The sequence below is a fragment of the Saccostrea echinata genome, unplaced genomic scaffold (assembly GCF_033153115.1).
Source record: "Saccostrea echinata isolate AGI-Se365-2 ecotype Australia unplaced genomic scaffold, CSIRO_AGI_Sech_v1 ptg000054l, whole genome shotgun sequence".
NCBI classification, from domain to species: Eukaryota; Metazoa; Mollusca; class Bivalvia; order Ostreida; family Ostreidae; genus Saccostrea; species Saccostrea echinata.
In genome coordinates this window covers 9,001,899-9,019,365 of record NW_026889803.1, presented here as the reverse complement: position 1 = coordinate 9,019,365, position 17,467 = coordinate 9,001,899, and the positions used below count along the sequence as shown (strand labels likewise).

The window sequence follows — 17,467 nt, the reverse complement described above, 5'->3', positions numbered from 1 at the left end:
AGAATAATCATACATCATTTTGTCACAATATATACACAGCCTAAATCAAGTTTTACGCTACTATGAAAACATGACCAATAATATATATTATTATACTTTCATGTTAAATACTAAAATCTGATTGGATTAGACACATTTAACAATCCGTAATGTTACCCTCAGCATTAGCAACACACTTGACAACGGGTAACATTACGAAAATGTCACATGCGTTCAAATGATGCGCGTACGGTTCACCGTAGAATTCTCAAAACGTCGGTTGTGCGTTTGAAAGAAGCCGAATAAACGACGTCAATAAAAGCTTGCGTCCGGTGTAGCTTACTTGAAAACAACAACGACAGATGAAACATCCTTGCGAGTGCAAACTTTAGATGATAAAGGAATTTTTGAGTAGCAAACAAACAATGAAGAGGTTGGTAAATCTTTTCCGAAGCTTTCTTATTGAAAAAAATAGAAGTGGGGAGTGTGAAAGCTTTCTAAGCGTGAACTTAACGACGATCTCCGAATTTTTTGTATGACATATGAAATCAATAAGACATTCAGTATAATAAAATAAATAGTGCACGTTTTTGAGGGTAACAGTTGAAATTATAAAGAGTGTTCGAAGGAACTCGTGTGTCACCTGCTATATAGCATCATTAAAGATATAAATGAATCTAAAAGTGGTCAGTTATAAATATTTATTTGCATACCAGTATTATAGTTCATGCATTTATATGCAATGAAAAATAGGACTTCAAAAGAAAAGCATTTATCATAAAGTGTGTTAATCAAATAGAAATTTGATTCATCAATCCTCGAAGGTAAAATGAATGATGAGAAATAACTATTTCTTTATTTTAATCATATATGTTTAATCCAACGATCCCTCAGATTCGTAACTAGAAAGAGCTTTCGGGCTGTCTTTACTGAAATTGACACATTCGGCAAACGTCATGAGGTAGGAATCGGCCGAGGTGTGCCGAGTGGAAATTGACAAACTGAAGTACGATCCATTTCGATATACCGATCCCGATGTATTTTCATTGTATTTAAACTTTGTGTGGTAACTGTATATCAAATTTAAAAAGCTTATAATCATTTAGTGTATATGCTAATTATCGAAGCACTGCATCCAAAAATTCAAAAGACATAAAATATATTAACCTTTCAGAGTATTTTTAAAAATTAAGTCAAAGGTCAAGCGGACTAGTACTGCAACTCTGGTATTTTTTATATTGTTTTATGACAAACAGCGCACGTGCTAAATAGCACAGACTTGCCTCTCAAATGTCCAAACATATGCTGTATATCGTTATTATGAACTATTTTCAAAAGTAAGTCAAAAGGTTAAAAACCATGGTATTTTACAAAAGCAGTGCCAAGCAATACATGACCAAACAAGATGTGTTTGTGAAACACTATGCCCCCGTATGGTAGCTTATGTCGAAGGTTAAAGTTTCTCAAATGCAAGTCAAAATCCAGGCCAAAAGATAAAAAATGTTGATACCCAAAGAAAGATCTTGTCTCCAGGAAAACACCTGTGAAATTTGAAAGACCTAGATACAACTGTTCAAAAGTTATGGTGAAGGTTAAAGTTTTTTAAATAAAAGTCAAACGTCAAGGTCAAGGTCAAAGTGGTTGGTATCCAAAGGAAGATCTCGTCACAAGGATTACATATGTGAAGTATAAAAGCCCTAGCATCAACCATTCAAAAGTTATGGCCAAGGTTAAAGTTTTTCAAAAGTAGGTCAAACTCCTAGGTCAAGGTCAAAGGGTCAAAGTGGTTGGTATCCAAAGGAAGGTCTTGTCACAAGAATTACATATGTGAAGTATGAAAGCCCTAGCATCAACCATTCAAAAGTTATGGCTAAGGTTAAAGTTTTTCAAAAGTAGGTCAAACTCCTAGGTCAAGGTCAAAAGGTCAAATATGATGGTACCCAAAGAAAGGTCTTGTCACAAGGAATACACATGTGAAATATGAAAGTCATAGCTCCAACCGATCAAAAGTTATGGCCAAGGTTAAAGTTTTTCAAAAGTAGGTCAAACTCCTAGGTCAAGGTCAAAAGGGTCAAAGTGGTTGATATCCAGAGGAAGGTCTTGTCACAAGGAATACACATGTGAAGTTTGAAACCCTAAGCACCAACTGTTCAAAAGTTATGGCCAAGGTTAAAGTTTTTCAAAAGTAGGTCAAACTCCAAGGTCAAGGTCAAAAGGTCAAAGTGGATGGTATCCAAAAGAAGGCCTTGTCACAAAGAATACACGTGTGAACTTTGAAATCCCAAGCTCCAACTGTTCAGAAGTCATGGCCAAGGTTAAAGTCTCATAAAATTTTGCAAAAGTGGGTCAAACTCCAAGGTCTAGGTCAAAAGGTCAAATATGATGGTACCCAAAGAAAGGTCTTGTCACAAGGAATACACATGTGAAATATGAAAGTCATAGCTCCAACCGATCAAAAGTTATGGGCAAGGTTAAAGTTGACAACAGACAGACAGACAAACAGAAAAACAAACAGACAAACAGACAGACAGGACAAAAACAATATACCCCCGGGATCTTTCGATCCCGGGGCATAAATATTAAATCCATACCTCTTACAGTTTTCAAGATATAAGGTGTGACGGAGGGACAGACGCTGGGTAAAGTGACACCTAAGTGTCGCCATGCTTTGCAGACAACACAAAAATAAGTTCCTAATAAAGGTTAGAAGAAGTGTTCCTATTAAATATCAATACCAAATTATTGAAAAAGAACTAATTGTCATTTTCGAAAAACGGTTTATCACGAAGACATCACGAAGATTATTAAATCAAAAGCAGCGAGGACGTTAATGGCAATATTACTTCCTTCAGATTAATGTGGGAGAAGATCTCAAAATTTTGTGAACGAAATGGTATATGTAGTTATATAAAGGTGCAAATGACGCCTTTTGAGATTTTCCCCAGACACTGTGCAGATAACCTATCTGTTAAATAAAATGTAAGCATTGTCATCTTAGCACAACCTGCCTTGGAGAAATTGCAATTGGTATGGCTTTAAAGACAAAGTGAAAAAGAATGGTTTATCATAATATTCAGCATTGTTTATAAGCTCTTTCTTTACACCTCATCCAAATGTTAACAACTATAGAATTTATAAATCATTAGGAGAACTAGATTTATGTTCTAAGGCTCCTGCAAAAATATTCCATTTATTTTTTCTCAACGTAGATTTTAAACAAACAATTTTTAAGGTCCCTATTCAAACAGTGAGATGTAATGGTACTTCGTGAAAACTATGAGAGAGAATGGCACTTCCGAACAGCTTTGAGAATGAATAGCACTTTCGAAAAATACAGATAGACAGGCGCTTCAGAAGGTCTAGGTGATAGAATGACAATTTACGAGAACCATGTGATAGATTGGCAAATCAGGAGAACTATGTGATATATAGAACTCCAGGAGGAACTATGTGAAAGCTTGGCACTTCTGGAAAACTATGTGATACGAGGGCTGTTTGGAAATTATTGAGACATTTACTTTTACCCCACAAAGGAAAGAGATAAATTCATGAAAATTCGTCAACATTTTATCAAAATCAAATAAAACAAATGTGCAAAATTTCAGATTAATAGGGTAATTAGATAAGTCCTGGTGAAATTATATACTTGTATATGTCTAAATATTGACCTGGAGTAGCATCGCTACGGCATTTTAACGTCATGCCAGCCTTAGATCTTTTTTCATGTTAAAACGATCGGGAAGCGTTTAAGAAAAGAGAGAATTTGATTTCTAAAATGTTATGTGTGATGATAGAGAAAGAGTATTTAACGCTTCCCGATCGTTTTAACATGAGAAAAGATCAAAGCCATTCTATCTCATAGCTCTCCATTGGTATATTTTTTCTAAACAAATAATTCAACCAAAGTAAAACCAAAAGCTCCAGACGACCATCAATTATTACGGACTAAATAACGTTGATCCGCGGTGCAAAATCGATACTATTACATCGGGTTAACAACAACACACATTTTCAATATCTGATTTCGTGACTGCGCCGGTTAGCCCTACCATTGACATATTAATATGCCACTGAAAAGAGGAAATTAAATATTTGTAATATATTTCTGGCTTTCATTAATTTTTGGTGTCTGTCAATTGTATATGCCAATTTTCATCAAAAGGTGTTCATTAGAAAGAAGAATAACCAGAATGTCTCAATAATTTCCGAACAGCCCTCGTAGCTTGGCTGTTCAGCAGAACTATATGACAGATTGGCACCTTCCAGAGAACTATATGAAATTGTTGCTGACTTGGAGGAAAATAAATTTGCTCTTATTCTCAAAACCAGTAAAAAGCTGTATATTATTGTTCTTTACTTAGTTTTTGGCGTTTTTGCTGTGTCAGAATTAGTTGCATTACTTTGGAGAAGAAAGAAAACTCTTTCCGCAAAATGCTATAGAAATCAAAATGTCCAAGGAAAATATCGACTGCTTTTTGAATATTGTAATACATATTTACTTTTTGTCATTCCTAAGCTGCAAGATCTAGAAGGAATGTACAGGAAAAAAAATAGATTGTCGTGTACATTTATTTGCACAAGGTGCATCTGTGATAAATAGATTATATCGTTATTCAGAAGGTTAGTTATTTAACTGTACTTTGTCATCCTTTCCAACAATTACTATCATGAACACAAAATGCAAAAAGAAATCCGAATTGCATTGATGTATTTCCTATGAGAGTACCTGATTATACACTCAGAATGGTTACACACAATCAGTCTGTGGATACTTATCATGTGTATGTTCAAGAACAAACATAATATGGAATGACTTTTTTGAACCATTAAAAACCTCACTTAATAGTCATTCTTCAGTACAAAAGAGGTTTCATTTATTACTTGTATCCTCTCCTGGGCAAGTAAATGGGATATTGAACCGTTTGCGTGATATACCAGTTCCTGAATCACAGGATTATTAGACTTTCTCTGCTCTAATCTCCACATAAGTTAACTTATTTTTAGAGAAGCTTATGTCGGGAAAGGAAATTTAAACAACATTGTATAAGGCTTTAACCATAAAACTATACTCATATAAAACATTGACAGCAATTTTTTTTCCTAGACATGAAAAATATTTTTAATGTTCAGATATGTATCTATTAGGAGCATCAACTTATCCATGATCAGAAATGGACTAATGCACTGCTCGATCTCCAGCCTTTAAAATTATCTGCTCTCTGCACTAATAAATGGATATGATTTCATTTTTTATCAAACAATATATCAAACTTGCCCATAAAGACACGCTAACATGTTCAATCCGAATGAAAAATTCTTGAAATTCCAATAATAGTCGGTTTGTACAAGTTTTCTCATGTAATGACTAGGAGACTATCAATCTTATACAAGATTATGTTTTGCGTTAATGAGTTAGTGACAAGCAATACGTCTGTGACACTGTGAAGGTCAAAATATGGGTGTCCTATGTCCTATATTAATCCATCCTCCGAAAAATATCCTATTTCAATCCCTTCCCCATACCTTTGTTATATTCGCCTCCATTGGCTCACACTGAAGTTTATTTCAGCTAGTAGACGGAAAGGAATTAAGAAACAATGTAAATTGTTACAGAATATTCCTAAGTATAAAATAGCTTACATTTACTCGACCTGTGATATTTATCAATGTTGATTGATTGTATGTTGTTTAATGTCCCATTCGAGAACTTTTTACTCATATGGAGACGTCACCATATACCCGTGAAGGGCTTCAAATTTAGACCTTCACTCGGCACTCAGAGCCAACGAGCAGTTGGAGTTGTTTATCGTGCCAACGCCTACCGTGACATGGGACCCCAGTTTTTAAGATTTCATCTGAAAGACTCGTAACTCTCACTTCTTATGTCGGGTGCTTGGCGAAAGAACAGTCACTACCTATGTTTACGTCTTAGGTTTGACGCAGCGCGGCGAATGAGAATTGCTCAATCATGAAGCGAACACCCTACCACTAGGCTACCTTGGCCGGTCTATATCAACTGCGTAGGGGAGACACGAAGCAATGAATTTAAATTCTGATTACAATTTATTCATTTCTTGGAACACTTTGTTTCGTAAATAGAACTGATTTACAACAGTTATTCCGAAAGAAAATAACTGTTGAAAATAGATAATCATATTTCTGATGGGTTTAACACTATCATAGCACTTTTATCGCTAGCTGACTTTAGATATCGAAAAATCCTAAGGTCTGCTGCTGAGTCGACGTTCTATGAATTTCCCCAGGAGTAAACAAAATTAGCATATTTTTTAATATTCATAAGTGGATCTATTACTGACTTCTTTACATAAATGTTTCCCTTTCTATTTTTCACTTTGTCACAACTATGTAATGTCCGGGTTTTTTTTAAATATTGTTTTTTTTTTTAATCTTTCAAATGCTTCTAGAGAGAGTAAGCATCACTTCCTATAATCTCTCGTTTACCTGTATCATTTGATGTTTTAAATTGAGAATATCTTATTATATTTAGTAATACTATAGGTGGAAGTGTATTGAATATACTGTATTTTTTTTAATAAGCATTTTCCCTAAAAGCATTTAAACTGGACTTTTGAAATAGTTGAAGTGTAATTTCAATGTTTTCGACACAAGCATGACTCTCAGTACAGATACTTTCTCAATGTGCATTTTTTCTTACAGTTAAACAATTAGTACAACTTTCATTTTTGTATTTAAGAGAACATTTTAAAATAGGGAAGATTTTTTGGGACTTTCTGGAAGATTAAGATTACGTCCTCTTTCTTTATAGCACATGATTTCCTTTATAATCTGTTCAAAGCACATAATATTCCCTAGATAAATATATAGATTTTTTCCAGTTGAAGGATGCAAGGGGACACACATATATTTTTATCTTCGTGTGTTTGTGCTCTCTGATAGGGTTTCTTTTCCGAAGAGTAAACCAACGTAATTATAAATTACTTCAGTATATCAGTATACTAGATGATTATAAATCACCCAAAGGGAAGGGGATAGTGTGTATTTCTGTAATTAATTATTGTCCAAGTCATGTACCCATCAATTAGGATTGATTTTTTTCTTCTACAATTTTTTCTATCACTAATTTTGTCCAAGCTTTGTAGTTATGAATTGAATGAAATATATGGAGATAACGAACAGCATTCAAGCTCAGAAGTCCATTAAACAATACAAATTTTGGAGCAGAACAAACACGGACCTCTAAAACATCAGAGGTGGGATCAGGTGCCATGGAGAATTGAGCATCCTCTGCCGACCGGTCACACCCGCCGTGTGCTCCTTGTCATGATCGGGAAATAACGAGAAAATCCGTCGACAATTCAGTGTGTAAATAATAACCTAACAATTAGAATGAAAAACGCTAGTCAGCATGTGACTTAATGATAAATTGTATTTGCTTACAAGGTCATTGTATCGACCATAGAACTTACGAAATGACGATTTTAAACGAGACTGCTGAAATTCTTGTTTCATCAACTTGTTTGTCAATAACTTGAAATGATTTTAAGGCTGAAGAAGGGAGGGGTTGACACCAAATATATGATCCATAATTTGAGTAAAAATAACAATTAAATTAAACTGTGCAATCCATGGCCGAAGACTTCTCCTGAATTGTTTTATTAATAAATGTTATTTTCATCTGGAAGGTCTCGTACTGGTGAAGATAACTTTTCATAACTAGTTGTATCAATTTGGAATTTCGTTATCTATTTTTGGTCAATTGTAGAAAATATAAAAGTTATATTTACCTGAAAGGTCTCGTGCACGTGAACATAACTTTTCATAACTAATTGTATCTATTTAGAATTTCTTACCTATTTTTGGTCCAATGAAGAAGAAATTAAATGTTATGTTCACTTGCAAGGACTCATGTAGATGAACATAACATTAAATAACTAGCTGTATCAATTTAGAAGTTTGGTCCAAAAGTAGAAAAAAAATAAATATTATGTCCACCTAGAAGGTCTCATGCAGGGTCCACCTAGAAGGTCTCATGCAGGAGTACATTACTTAGTATGATTTCTACAATGTTGAATCTCGATCAATCAGATATCTTGGAATTATTAATCATATAATAATGCAATATATTCCATCAAAAGTTTGGTACATGTAACTGTTGGGACACTGTACATATAAACAGTGCCGTTTTGTCATAGATTTTGAATTTTAACACTGCATGTAGTCCAAGTATTAAATTTCTAAAAAAAAAAAAAATAAAATAAAATAAAATATCAAAGACGGAAAAGTAAGAAAAAGGACTTGAAAGGAATCATGACGATCAGGATTTCTCAAGCAAAGAGCCGTAGTAGACTTGAGAAAATCAGCATGAAAATCAAGTTTTCCGAAGCATTGAAAGACATTACAATCAAGGCACTAGAAAATCAGATTCTTTTTAAGTCTTAAATACTGAAAGGCCCAATGGCATGCAAATTTAATATTAAATCTCTAGCATGAAAATGAAGTTATCTGAAACACTGAAAGGCTGTACAAGACGTAAGAATGGCAAATTGGCATGCAAATTGAATATTAAAATATTAGCATGAAAATGAAGTTGTCGAAAACACCGAAAGGCCAATGCAAATTGGATAAGATGTTAGGAATGCAAATTAAGAGGTCTTAACACTTAAAAAGCTAATGGGATGAAAGGAAAACAGAATAATTAAATGCATGAAATGATGTAATTCATTTTAAATGTATCGGTATCTCAGAGACTGTTTCTCATTCCACTAGAATTGTAGAGGCTAAAGAAATGTTGACCTTATGATAATTCAACTGCTGAAAGGAAATGGTTCCTTGTTTAGTCAAAAGGCACCTTTGTAAATAGTTAGAGTACTAAAACAGCACTTCCGTCAGAACTTATCATGAATTACTGGAATCGTGAACTCACGGTGTCATAAAATTTCTGCATGAATTGCATCTATGTATTTCCCATGATAGACCCGATTATATAGTCAACTTTTGTATGTTTAAAATTTGTATTTGTACAGGTATGGTTACTTAGCAAATGTAAAAGCATCTTCGAGATTTAATGAAATGGAATGTTTTTTTTGGAAAAATGTATTTGTCATTCTTCAATACGGAAGAGTTTTTGGCATTTATATTTGCATCGTCTCTCCGGCGTGTAAATGGGATATTGAACTATTTGCGTGATATACCAATGATAATATCTGTTGTGAATCTAAATCCCTTGCTGTTCCTGAATCACGGGATAATTAGTCTTCCTCTGCAGATAACTTATTTTTTCAAAGCTTACGTAGGGAAAGTAAATCAACAATTTACAAGGTTATAAGGTGCTGCAGAAAGTACTAATACTTCGATCGACCTACAACCTCGAAAATTATCTGCATTTTACATCAACATCAACAGATGGATATAATTTCTTTATTATCATCGAACAATATTTCAAACTTATCCATAAAAAACACGCCAACATTTTCAATCTAAATGAAATATTGTTAAGATTCCAATGATGGACTAGCTAAAATATATTTCAACATGATTAAGGCGAATAACATACAAATATTATGTACTCATATTTTATCTCATGGTTCAATAGCTTTTTCTTCCGTTATAATTCCTTAAAGCAGTATCTTGTAGAAAAATAATATTCTTCAAGTCATTAAATGAGACATGTCTATATCGAAAAATATTACAGAATGCTGTAAAATAGCTTATATCTACTCGACTTTTATTTACCAATATTAGATGAGGTTCCAGATGATGATTAAAATCTTCGTTTGCTTCAAGTATGACTGCTGAGTTTGGTGAAAGGAATATCAATTATAGAAACGAAAAGAAAAACAAAACTACAAGTAGTTTGAAGTGAAGAACGAAAATTAGATTTAGAGACACCTGCCTGTATACATTATGCACTGTGGGCATCAGAAAAAAATTACCAGGAAAAAAAAGATAGTGGAAAAGATTGCCTGAATCTACATTGTATTCCTATTTGAAATGGCCATGAAGTATCTAATGAACAGTTTTGCAGTCTAGGCGTCATTTAAATAAAATTGAATGATTGAAGTTTCTTAAAATGGCCAGAGAACTTAAAATATCGATGCATGAGGGGAAAGACATGAAGCAATAAAGTTAAATTCTTATAACAATAATTCAATTCTTGAAATACCTTTTTGGGGAAATAGAACTATTTACGGTAATTGGATAAGACATTTGTTGATAAATGATAATATTTTTGATGGGTTAATCACTAATATCACAGTACTTTTATCGCTAGCTATTTTAGCAAGGAATCGAAGTATTCTAAGGAATGCTACTGAATCGACGTTCTATGAGGTTCAACTGGAGTAAACTAAGATGGGAAATTTTCTAATATTCATACGTTGACCAAACATTATGATTTCTGTACTCCCCCCAAAAAAAGGTTTTCTTTACTATTCTTCACTTTGTCGAAACTATATAATTTCTAATATATTTTTTTTAAAATGTTGATAATGTTTAAACTTTCAAATTCTTTAGAAAGACTAAATATTTCTAATAAATTTCAAAATTCCAAAGTAATTACAAATCACCTCAGTATATCAGTGAACTAACTGATTATCACCTAAAAGGAAGGGGATATACAGTTTTTCTGCTATTAATTATTGTCCAACCTATGTATCCATCATTTAAGACTGATTACAGTGTATGAAATATGAAGATAACGAAAAGTATTCAATCTCGAAAGTCCAATGAAACGATATAAATTTGGAGCAGAGCAACACGGACCTCAAAGTTTAGAGGTGGGATCAGGTGCCATGGAGGAGTGAGCATCCCCTGCCGACCGGTCACACCGATCGGAAAAAACGGGGAAAATTCGTAGACAGTTCAGTGTATAAATAATTACCTAACAATTAGTATGAAAAACGTCAGTCAGCATTTGACGCAATGATAGGTTGTATGTGCTGACAAGGTCATTGTATCGACCATAAAACATGCGAAATGATGACTTCAAACAGGATTGGGGAGGGAGGGGTTGACACAAAAATATGTTCCGTATTTAGACTAATCTTGCACTATGTCATGTTAATACCCTGAGACCTCTTGAAATATTTTATTTATAGATATTCAGTGTTATACACTTATTGCTGTTTTTTAGGTCAATGCCATGATATCCACTTTGCCTTTCTGGCTCGGTGAATATTGTAATTCAGGGGAAACTTAATCGCCTTATTGACTTTAAAAACAGCAATAATTGTTCTTATTATATACTTCAATGATTAAAAGATACAAAATCCTTAAGAGAACCTTGCCATCTTCCTTGATTGTTTAAATGAATAAAGACAGTGATCGACCTTAAAAAATTACAAATAATACAAATCTGTGAACAGGGCATAAAACACGGACCCCCCGATATTCCAGACGTGGGATCAGGTACCTAGGAGGAGAAAGCATCCTCTATCGACCGGTCACATCCGCCGTGAGCTCTATGTATTAATCAGGTAGAAGGAATATTCCGTAGTCAGATTTTGTATTTATAAACAAAGGCCTAACAAATGGTATGAAACACGTCAGCTAATATATGACCCAATGATAGGTAATATTTACTAACAAGGTCATTAAAATGACCAAGCATAGAATTTATGACATACTGACTTAAAACGAGGTTGTTAAAATCCCTGTAACATAAACTTAGCTATCAGTAGCCTCCCTCGATTTAAAAATTGATCTTGCTCAGAGCATACTCTTCAGTATCGAATAAGGTGGTAGACGTAAACACCATATGCAGTTGATAGAGGTATATTACTACATAAATTATTAAAGTTGACGCTGGAAATTAAAAGCTGAAGTCATCTCGTTTGTCATACAATTTAGTTGTTAGTTGGCCCTTATCGTCTATAGTCAGTAAAACATCCAAATATGAAACAGATGTGGCAGACTATGTTGTGTCTTTTATTTCAAGTTCTCTGGGATATATCGAGTCGATATATGAATGGTAGTAACTATTGTTAATTGATAAACAGTCGTCGTTTTCTTGTATTCATGTAGGAGTTTTTGAATGAATTTTGGTCTCGTGCAGGTGAACATAACTTAGTATTCAATCATAATTTAATATAAATGCAAATTATTGCATTAAATATTATGTACATGTATCTGGTAAAACATTTTGTTTTGTTATTGTCTTTGAATTTTAACTGTGTGCATGTAACCCAAATATTAAATTTCAAAAATAAAATACCACTGGACAGTGGACGGTTTTATAGTAAATTCTGCAAAAGAAAGACTGGAGTGGCGAAAATGACAGCATGATGTCAAAGGATTGCAATCTATTCAGAATCACAAGCAAACTGCCAAAAACTGAAGGTATAATCTGTAAAACATTCATTGCCACCGTGTACCATGTGTCTATTTTCTGACTCTCTGCATGAGGAAAGAAGACAAGAAATACGATAATGACGGCGACAAAACTCATCAGACAGACGAAGCGCAGCGCTTGATATATTGTCTGACGTAGGTGTTCCAGGGGTATCGACCAATAGGTGTGGGGGATGTCAATGAATAATTGAAATGTAATACTGGCTGCAGTTTCCCAAACAGTTTAATATTCGTTGTTATCAGATCTGTATATTTTCCATCTTCTTGGTTCCAATGTATTCATTGAATTAACCGTTTGCTCCCCCCCCCCCTTTTTAATTAAGAAAATTGTATATCACCTCAAAGTATGTCATTATGGGGTTGCAATATTTCATAAGTTCGGCAACTTTAACTTTAAAACAAAGGTTGATTTATCTTATAATAATGTTTGGTAGCATCAGATCTGATTAGATTGAGGGTTTTTTTATATTCTGATGCAAAAGTAGTGAAGCCTTTGCATTCTGATTTACAGCTTTACAGGAAACTAAGCGGAGGATCTTGTATTAACGAAACCTCAAAAGGAAATAGATAAATGAGAAATTAATTAAAAGAAATCCTACATAAAAATGTTAATCAATTTCTGTAAGGGAAGGAATGAATGTCGATTTATACGCTATACTCCATTAATTTTACATGTAGAAGACTGCTGAATCTGTATTTGTTTATATAATACCTTAACAAATTAAGGTAGATTTCTGATCGAAAGTTAACAGTGATTCTCCTAAACTTCGTGTAGAGCTAACCACCAATTATGCTTTTTCCACAATGATTTCTGGCACTGCGGTTGAGCATTGCAGTATATAACTGATCAGTAACTCTTTTGCTTAAGAAAAGTGATTCAAAGGAACTTCATGTTTGCATCTCATTGTTTGTCAGCTATCCATTCTTTTTGGGGAAGATGCTCTGCTATCCACAAAATGCAGTTAGTGTCATATTGTATGTGTTAACAGCCTCTCTTGGTAAAAATCGAATTTTTGATTTTTTTTTTTTAATTATCTTTTCCCCCTGAGTTTCTGTCAATAAACGTTTCGAGAAAATACAATAGCGTTCTGAAAACTAGTATCTAAAGCGATCTAATATTTCCTGTAATGTCCATATACGAGAGTTTAAAAGAAGGAACCTTACCTGCATTCGGGCCACCACCCCTCTACTTCTATGCCGTAAGAATCGATCTTGGGTTGTCCTCGGAGCCCCATCCTTTAATAGCAATCTAATCATGAAAAAGTAAAGCACAGAGGATAGACCAAGAGGCACCACATAGAATACAAGGAAATCAAAAACATAGTAAATCCCATAGTAGTATCGTTTTAATGTATAGGTACAACTGTAGACCAATGTGCTGTTCCGATAAGTAGGAACAACTTTGGCCAAGGCAAGCCATGGAGAACAATATAACACAGCAATGGTCCACAACACTAGAAGTATCCTTCGCGCACGGCTGACCGTGCAGATTGTTTGAGCTTTCAAGGAATGACATATCCCTATGTATCTTTCCACCGTAAAGGCGCCTATGGAGAGCGAGGAAACATTTGCCCCCAGATAGCCGAGAAAAACACACAACGTGCACATGAAGGATCCATAAGGCCAATCTTCTGCCGGAAGAAGGGGTTCGGGAATGGTTGGAAGGTTCGAAGAGAGCAGGAGGATACAGTCGGCGAAACACAGACTTAGGAGGTAACAATTAGTGGGGGTTTGGAGGCTCCTCCTTTTAACAATTACAATGATGACCAGTATATTACCTGCAAGCCCGATAATGAATATAAGTAGGGGCAGAGCCACGGCTACTACCGTATACTCCAAGGATGGTTCAGGTTTAGTATCCAATGTGACATTTTCATATGTAACACCCATCCGACAGAAATATTTCTGAAATTATACAATACAATATTTAAGCAATCACAGACGAAAGAGGGGTTCCAGTGATGTCACAGTACTACAACTATAGATCACCTAAAGTCGTGAATTTACATACATATTTCCCAGGGGGAGTCGTGGTATTTTCCTAAGCCTTATAAACAGTTGCCGTTCCCTTCTAACCGCAAACAATTATCTAATTATAAGATAATTTGAACTCTATCACAGAGAATCTTTATTTCAGTCTCCTTCGCTAAAGTCCCACGCTAAGCTTTAACCAATAAACATGAGTACCGAACAACGCTGAGCTCTCCTAATAACACAAGTCACCTTTCTAGATTCTTTTAATTGTGATAAAATGCAGGATTTTAAATATGCAAAGCAGTTTCTCTCAAAAACATCATCTATAAGCGCCTGAACAAGGCCACGGTGTATGATAAATGTCGTATGACAAGAATACCGATAGCTTTTCTTGTCCTTCAAAATTATGAAAGAACAAAGAATGTTACTTTTATCGAGCGCTGATTGCTTAGAACTGCAGTGATGCATTGTGCTGTCAATATTATGTCATATTTTTAAAACAAACAAGCAATCAGACACAAAAACGTTCATTATGATGAAGTGATCTTGTCGTTGAACGAAAACAAATACATTATATTGAAGAATTGAGGTTCGAAAAAGTTCATATTAACTAATGCCAGTCGCATACTATACTTGGATTTATTTTTGTCGATTACACGGAGACAAGCCATACCAAGTATTCCTTTAAACGGAAATGAAAGGCAGTTGTTATACCTGTAAAAAATGTTTCTTATATAAATCTATACTTAAAAAGTCTAACATTTCCAATGCTTTACTGAGTGGTCCAAAAAATCGATGTTGACCGCTAAGTTAGACATTGGACCTGCCGATGAGATATTGGACCGCTATGACGTTTTTTACGTCACACTGTAGGCGGGATCAGCTATATCTTAATAATTATCCCAAACATGAAAGCCTAACGGCCTCAGGCAAACAGTTTGGTTCTTGGGTCCGACAAAACGCATGTTGCCCTCGAACCCAGTCAATAATTGTATAAAGTATTGTTCTTCAAACATATAAAATTCTTCTTTATTTAATACACAAACAAACCTCGCAATAATCTAATTGTGAACTGGGAAGCAGTACTACATTTGTTGTATTTTCTGTTGTGTGAAGTTATCGCCCTTATAATTCTAAATTACTTTCATTTTTTGCATAAATAAACAATTCTGCTTAATCTATTTTAAAGTAAAAAGATCAAGAATAAACATCTTATAATTTCTTTTAAAATAACGATAAGAATTTTTTCTTTATTTTAGAATAAGTATTTTCCCCATTATTTTTTATTGTAAATAAACTATAAAACATCTATATATCATGGTTATATATAGTGTTTTTCACAAGGCAAGAGGTAAAAGGACAAGAAAAAACTAAAGAGAGAGAGAGAGAGAGGGTGGAGAGAGAGAGGGCGGAGATAGAATAGTTGGAGAGAGAGATAGAGGTTGAGAGAGAGAAATTGAGGTTGGAGAGAGACGGGAGAGGGAGACAGGTGGACAGAAAGAGGTCGACAAAGCGCATTTTTCCCGAGAACACATTCAATAGATGTTTACCTATTACTTTTTTATTTTGACATATCTTGCGGTGACTTTCATGTTTGCGATCTGATCCAGCTAACATTGCGATGTAAAAAACGTCAAAACGGCCCGATATCTCATCGACAGGCCTAATATCTCACTCAGCGGTCCAAAATCGATTTTTTTGCCCTCACAGAAAAAAACCCCGAAATGTTAGACTTTTTAAAGAATTATATTTATACAGGAAAAAAATTATCAATTTTCAAAGGTATAACAATTGTTTAATAAGTCCCTGGTTACGGGAAATATTAATTCGGTCATGATGTTGCCGACTTTTGAGTAATTTTTTTTTTTTTGGTTATACTTTATACTTTTCATTTCGAGATATCTTGCGTTGGCTTTCATGTTTGCGACAATTATTAAGATATAGCTAATCCCGCCTACAGTGTGACGTAAAAAACGTCATAGCGGTCCAATAACTCATCGGCAGGTCCAATATCTCACTCCGCGGTTAAACATCGATTTTTTTATGCCCGCTCAGTAAAACGTTGGAAATGTTGGACCCTTATTAGTATTGATTTATATAGGAACACATTTTTAAAGGTATAACAAATATGTTTACTAACATACAATGAAGATGATATGTCAGCTTGAAATCCCAGTTAGATATTATTTGTTGTACCGTTATGAAAAGTATCTAAATTATCCACATGCTGAGAGGAGGTCTTTTAAATATTCTTAATTTGACCATGTATGTAAAAGGGTTTGACATTCACTATCCCTTTCCCTTGCATGCATTCAGTTTACTTAAATTTTACATTTTTTAATAATTTTTGTCCTGTTCAGATATCATGTCGTTGCGTTGAATGTTAGCCAAAAATGCATTTGCATCATGACTCCCTCGTTGCTCTACGCATTGCCCGGCATGTCATATTTTCTCATGGCATATGAATGTTGGTGCTTTATCCAAATGCGTACTGTTAATAAAACCTACATGTAACCTTTACATGTTGCATAGTTCCACTCTACTAACCATACATTTACACTTACATGTAACGTTTTTGAATGGATAGTATTAAATGATTTACCGTTGGTGCCATCAGTGTAATTTGAGTAAATGTTCACCTTTTTACAGGCCTTAGCCATGCTTCTGGGAAAATTAAAATCATTCCATTAAGCAATAGAGCAATTCAAAAGAGAGAGAGAGAGAGAGAGAGAGAGAATGAGAGCCATGCAAAATGTGTGCTTAAAAATTGTTACAAGATTGCCTCTGTCGCGCATATCGCCCTTCTCAAGCCATGTAACATTATAGAAATAAAATTTGTAAAACGTAATGAATTACAATCATTCCATTAAGTAGTAGAGCAATTCAAAAAAAGAGAGAGAGAATGAGAGCCATGCAAAATGTGTGCTTAAAAATTGTTACAAGATTGCCTCTGTCCCGCATACCGCCCTCCTCAAGCCATGTAACATTATAGAAATAAAATTTGTAAATCGTAATGAATTTAAAAAATTATACAATCTGCATTACAATGCTGTAAATAAAATCCTTATAAGAGGATTTTAGGTGATAGGAAAATGATTTACTAGAAAAGGGAAAGACGATACTACCGTGTATAAACTTATGTCAATTCTTGGTATACCAAACACCTCTTTTTTAAGCAATCAAA

At 34.3% G+C, this 17,467-nt stretch overlaps 1 protein-coding gene across 4 annotated transcripts in view; it reads right to left on the bottom strand.

Moving 5' to 3' along the window:
• Positions 1 to 14,492, bottom strand: part of LOC133171476 (thyrotropin-releasing hormone receptor-like) — a 38,106-nt gene extending 23,614 nt beyond the window's left edge. For 2 of the 4 annotated variants that reach the window (XM_061306228.1, XM_061306230.1), the window contains exon 1: positions 13,474 to 14,492. In XM_061306228.1, the coding sequence (XP_061162212.1) occupies positions 13,474 to 14,199 (726 nt within the window). In that variant the 5' untranslated portion in view covers positions 14,200 to 14,492. The remainder of the gene's footprint in view (positions 1 to 13,473) is intronic. The other 2 variants (XM_061306227.1, XM_061306229.1) reach the window with 1 other exon arrangement.
• Positions 14,493 to 17,467: the final 2,975 nt, after the last annotated feature.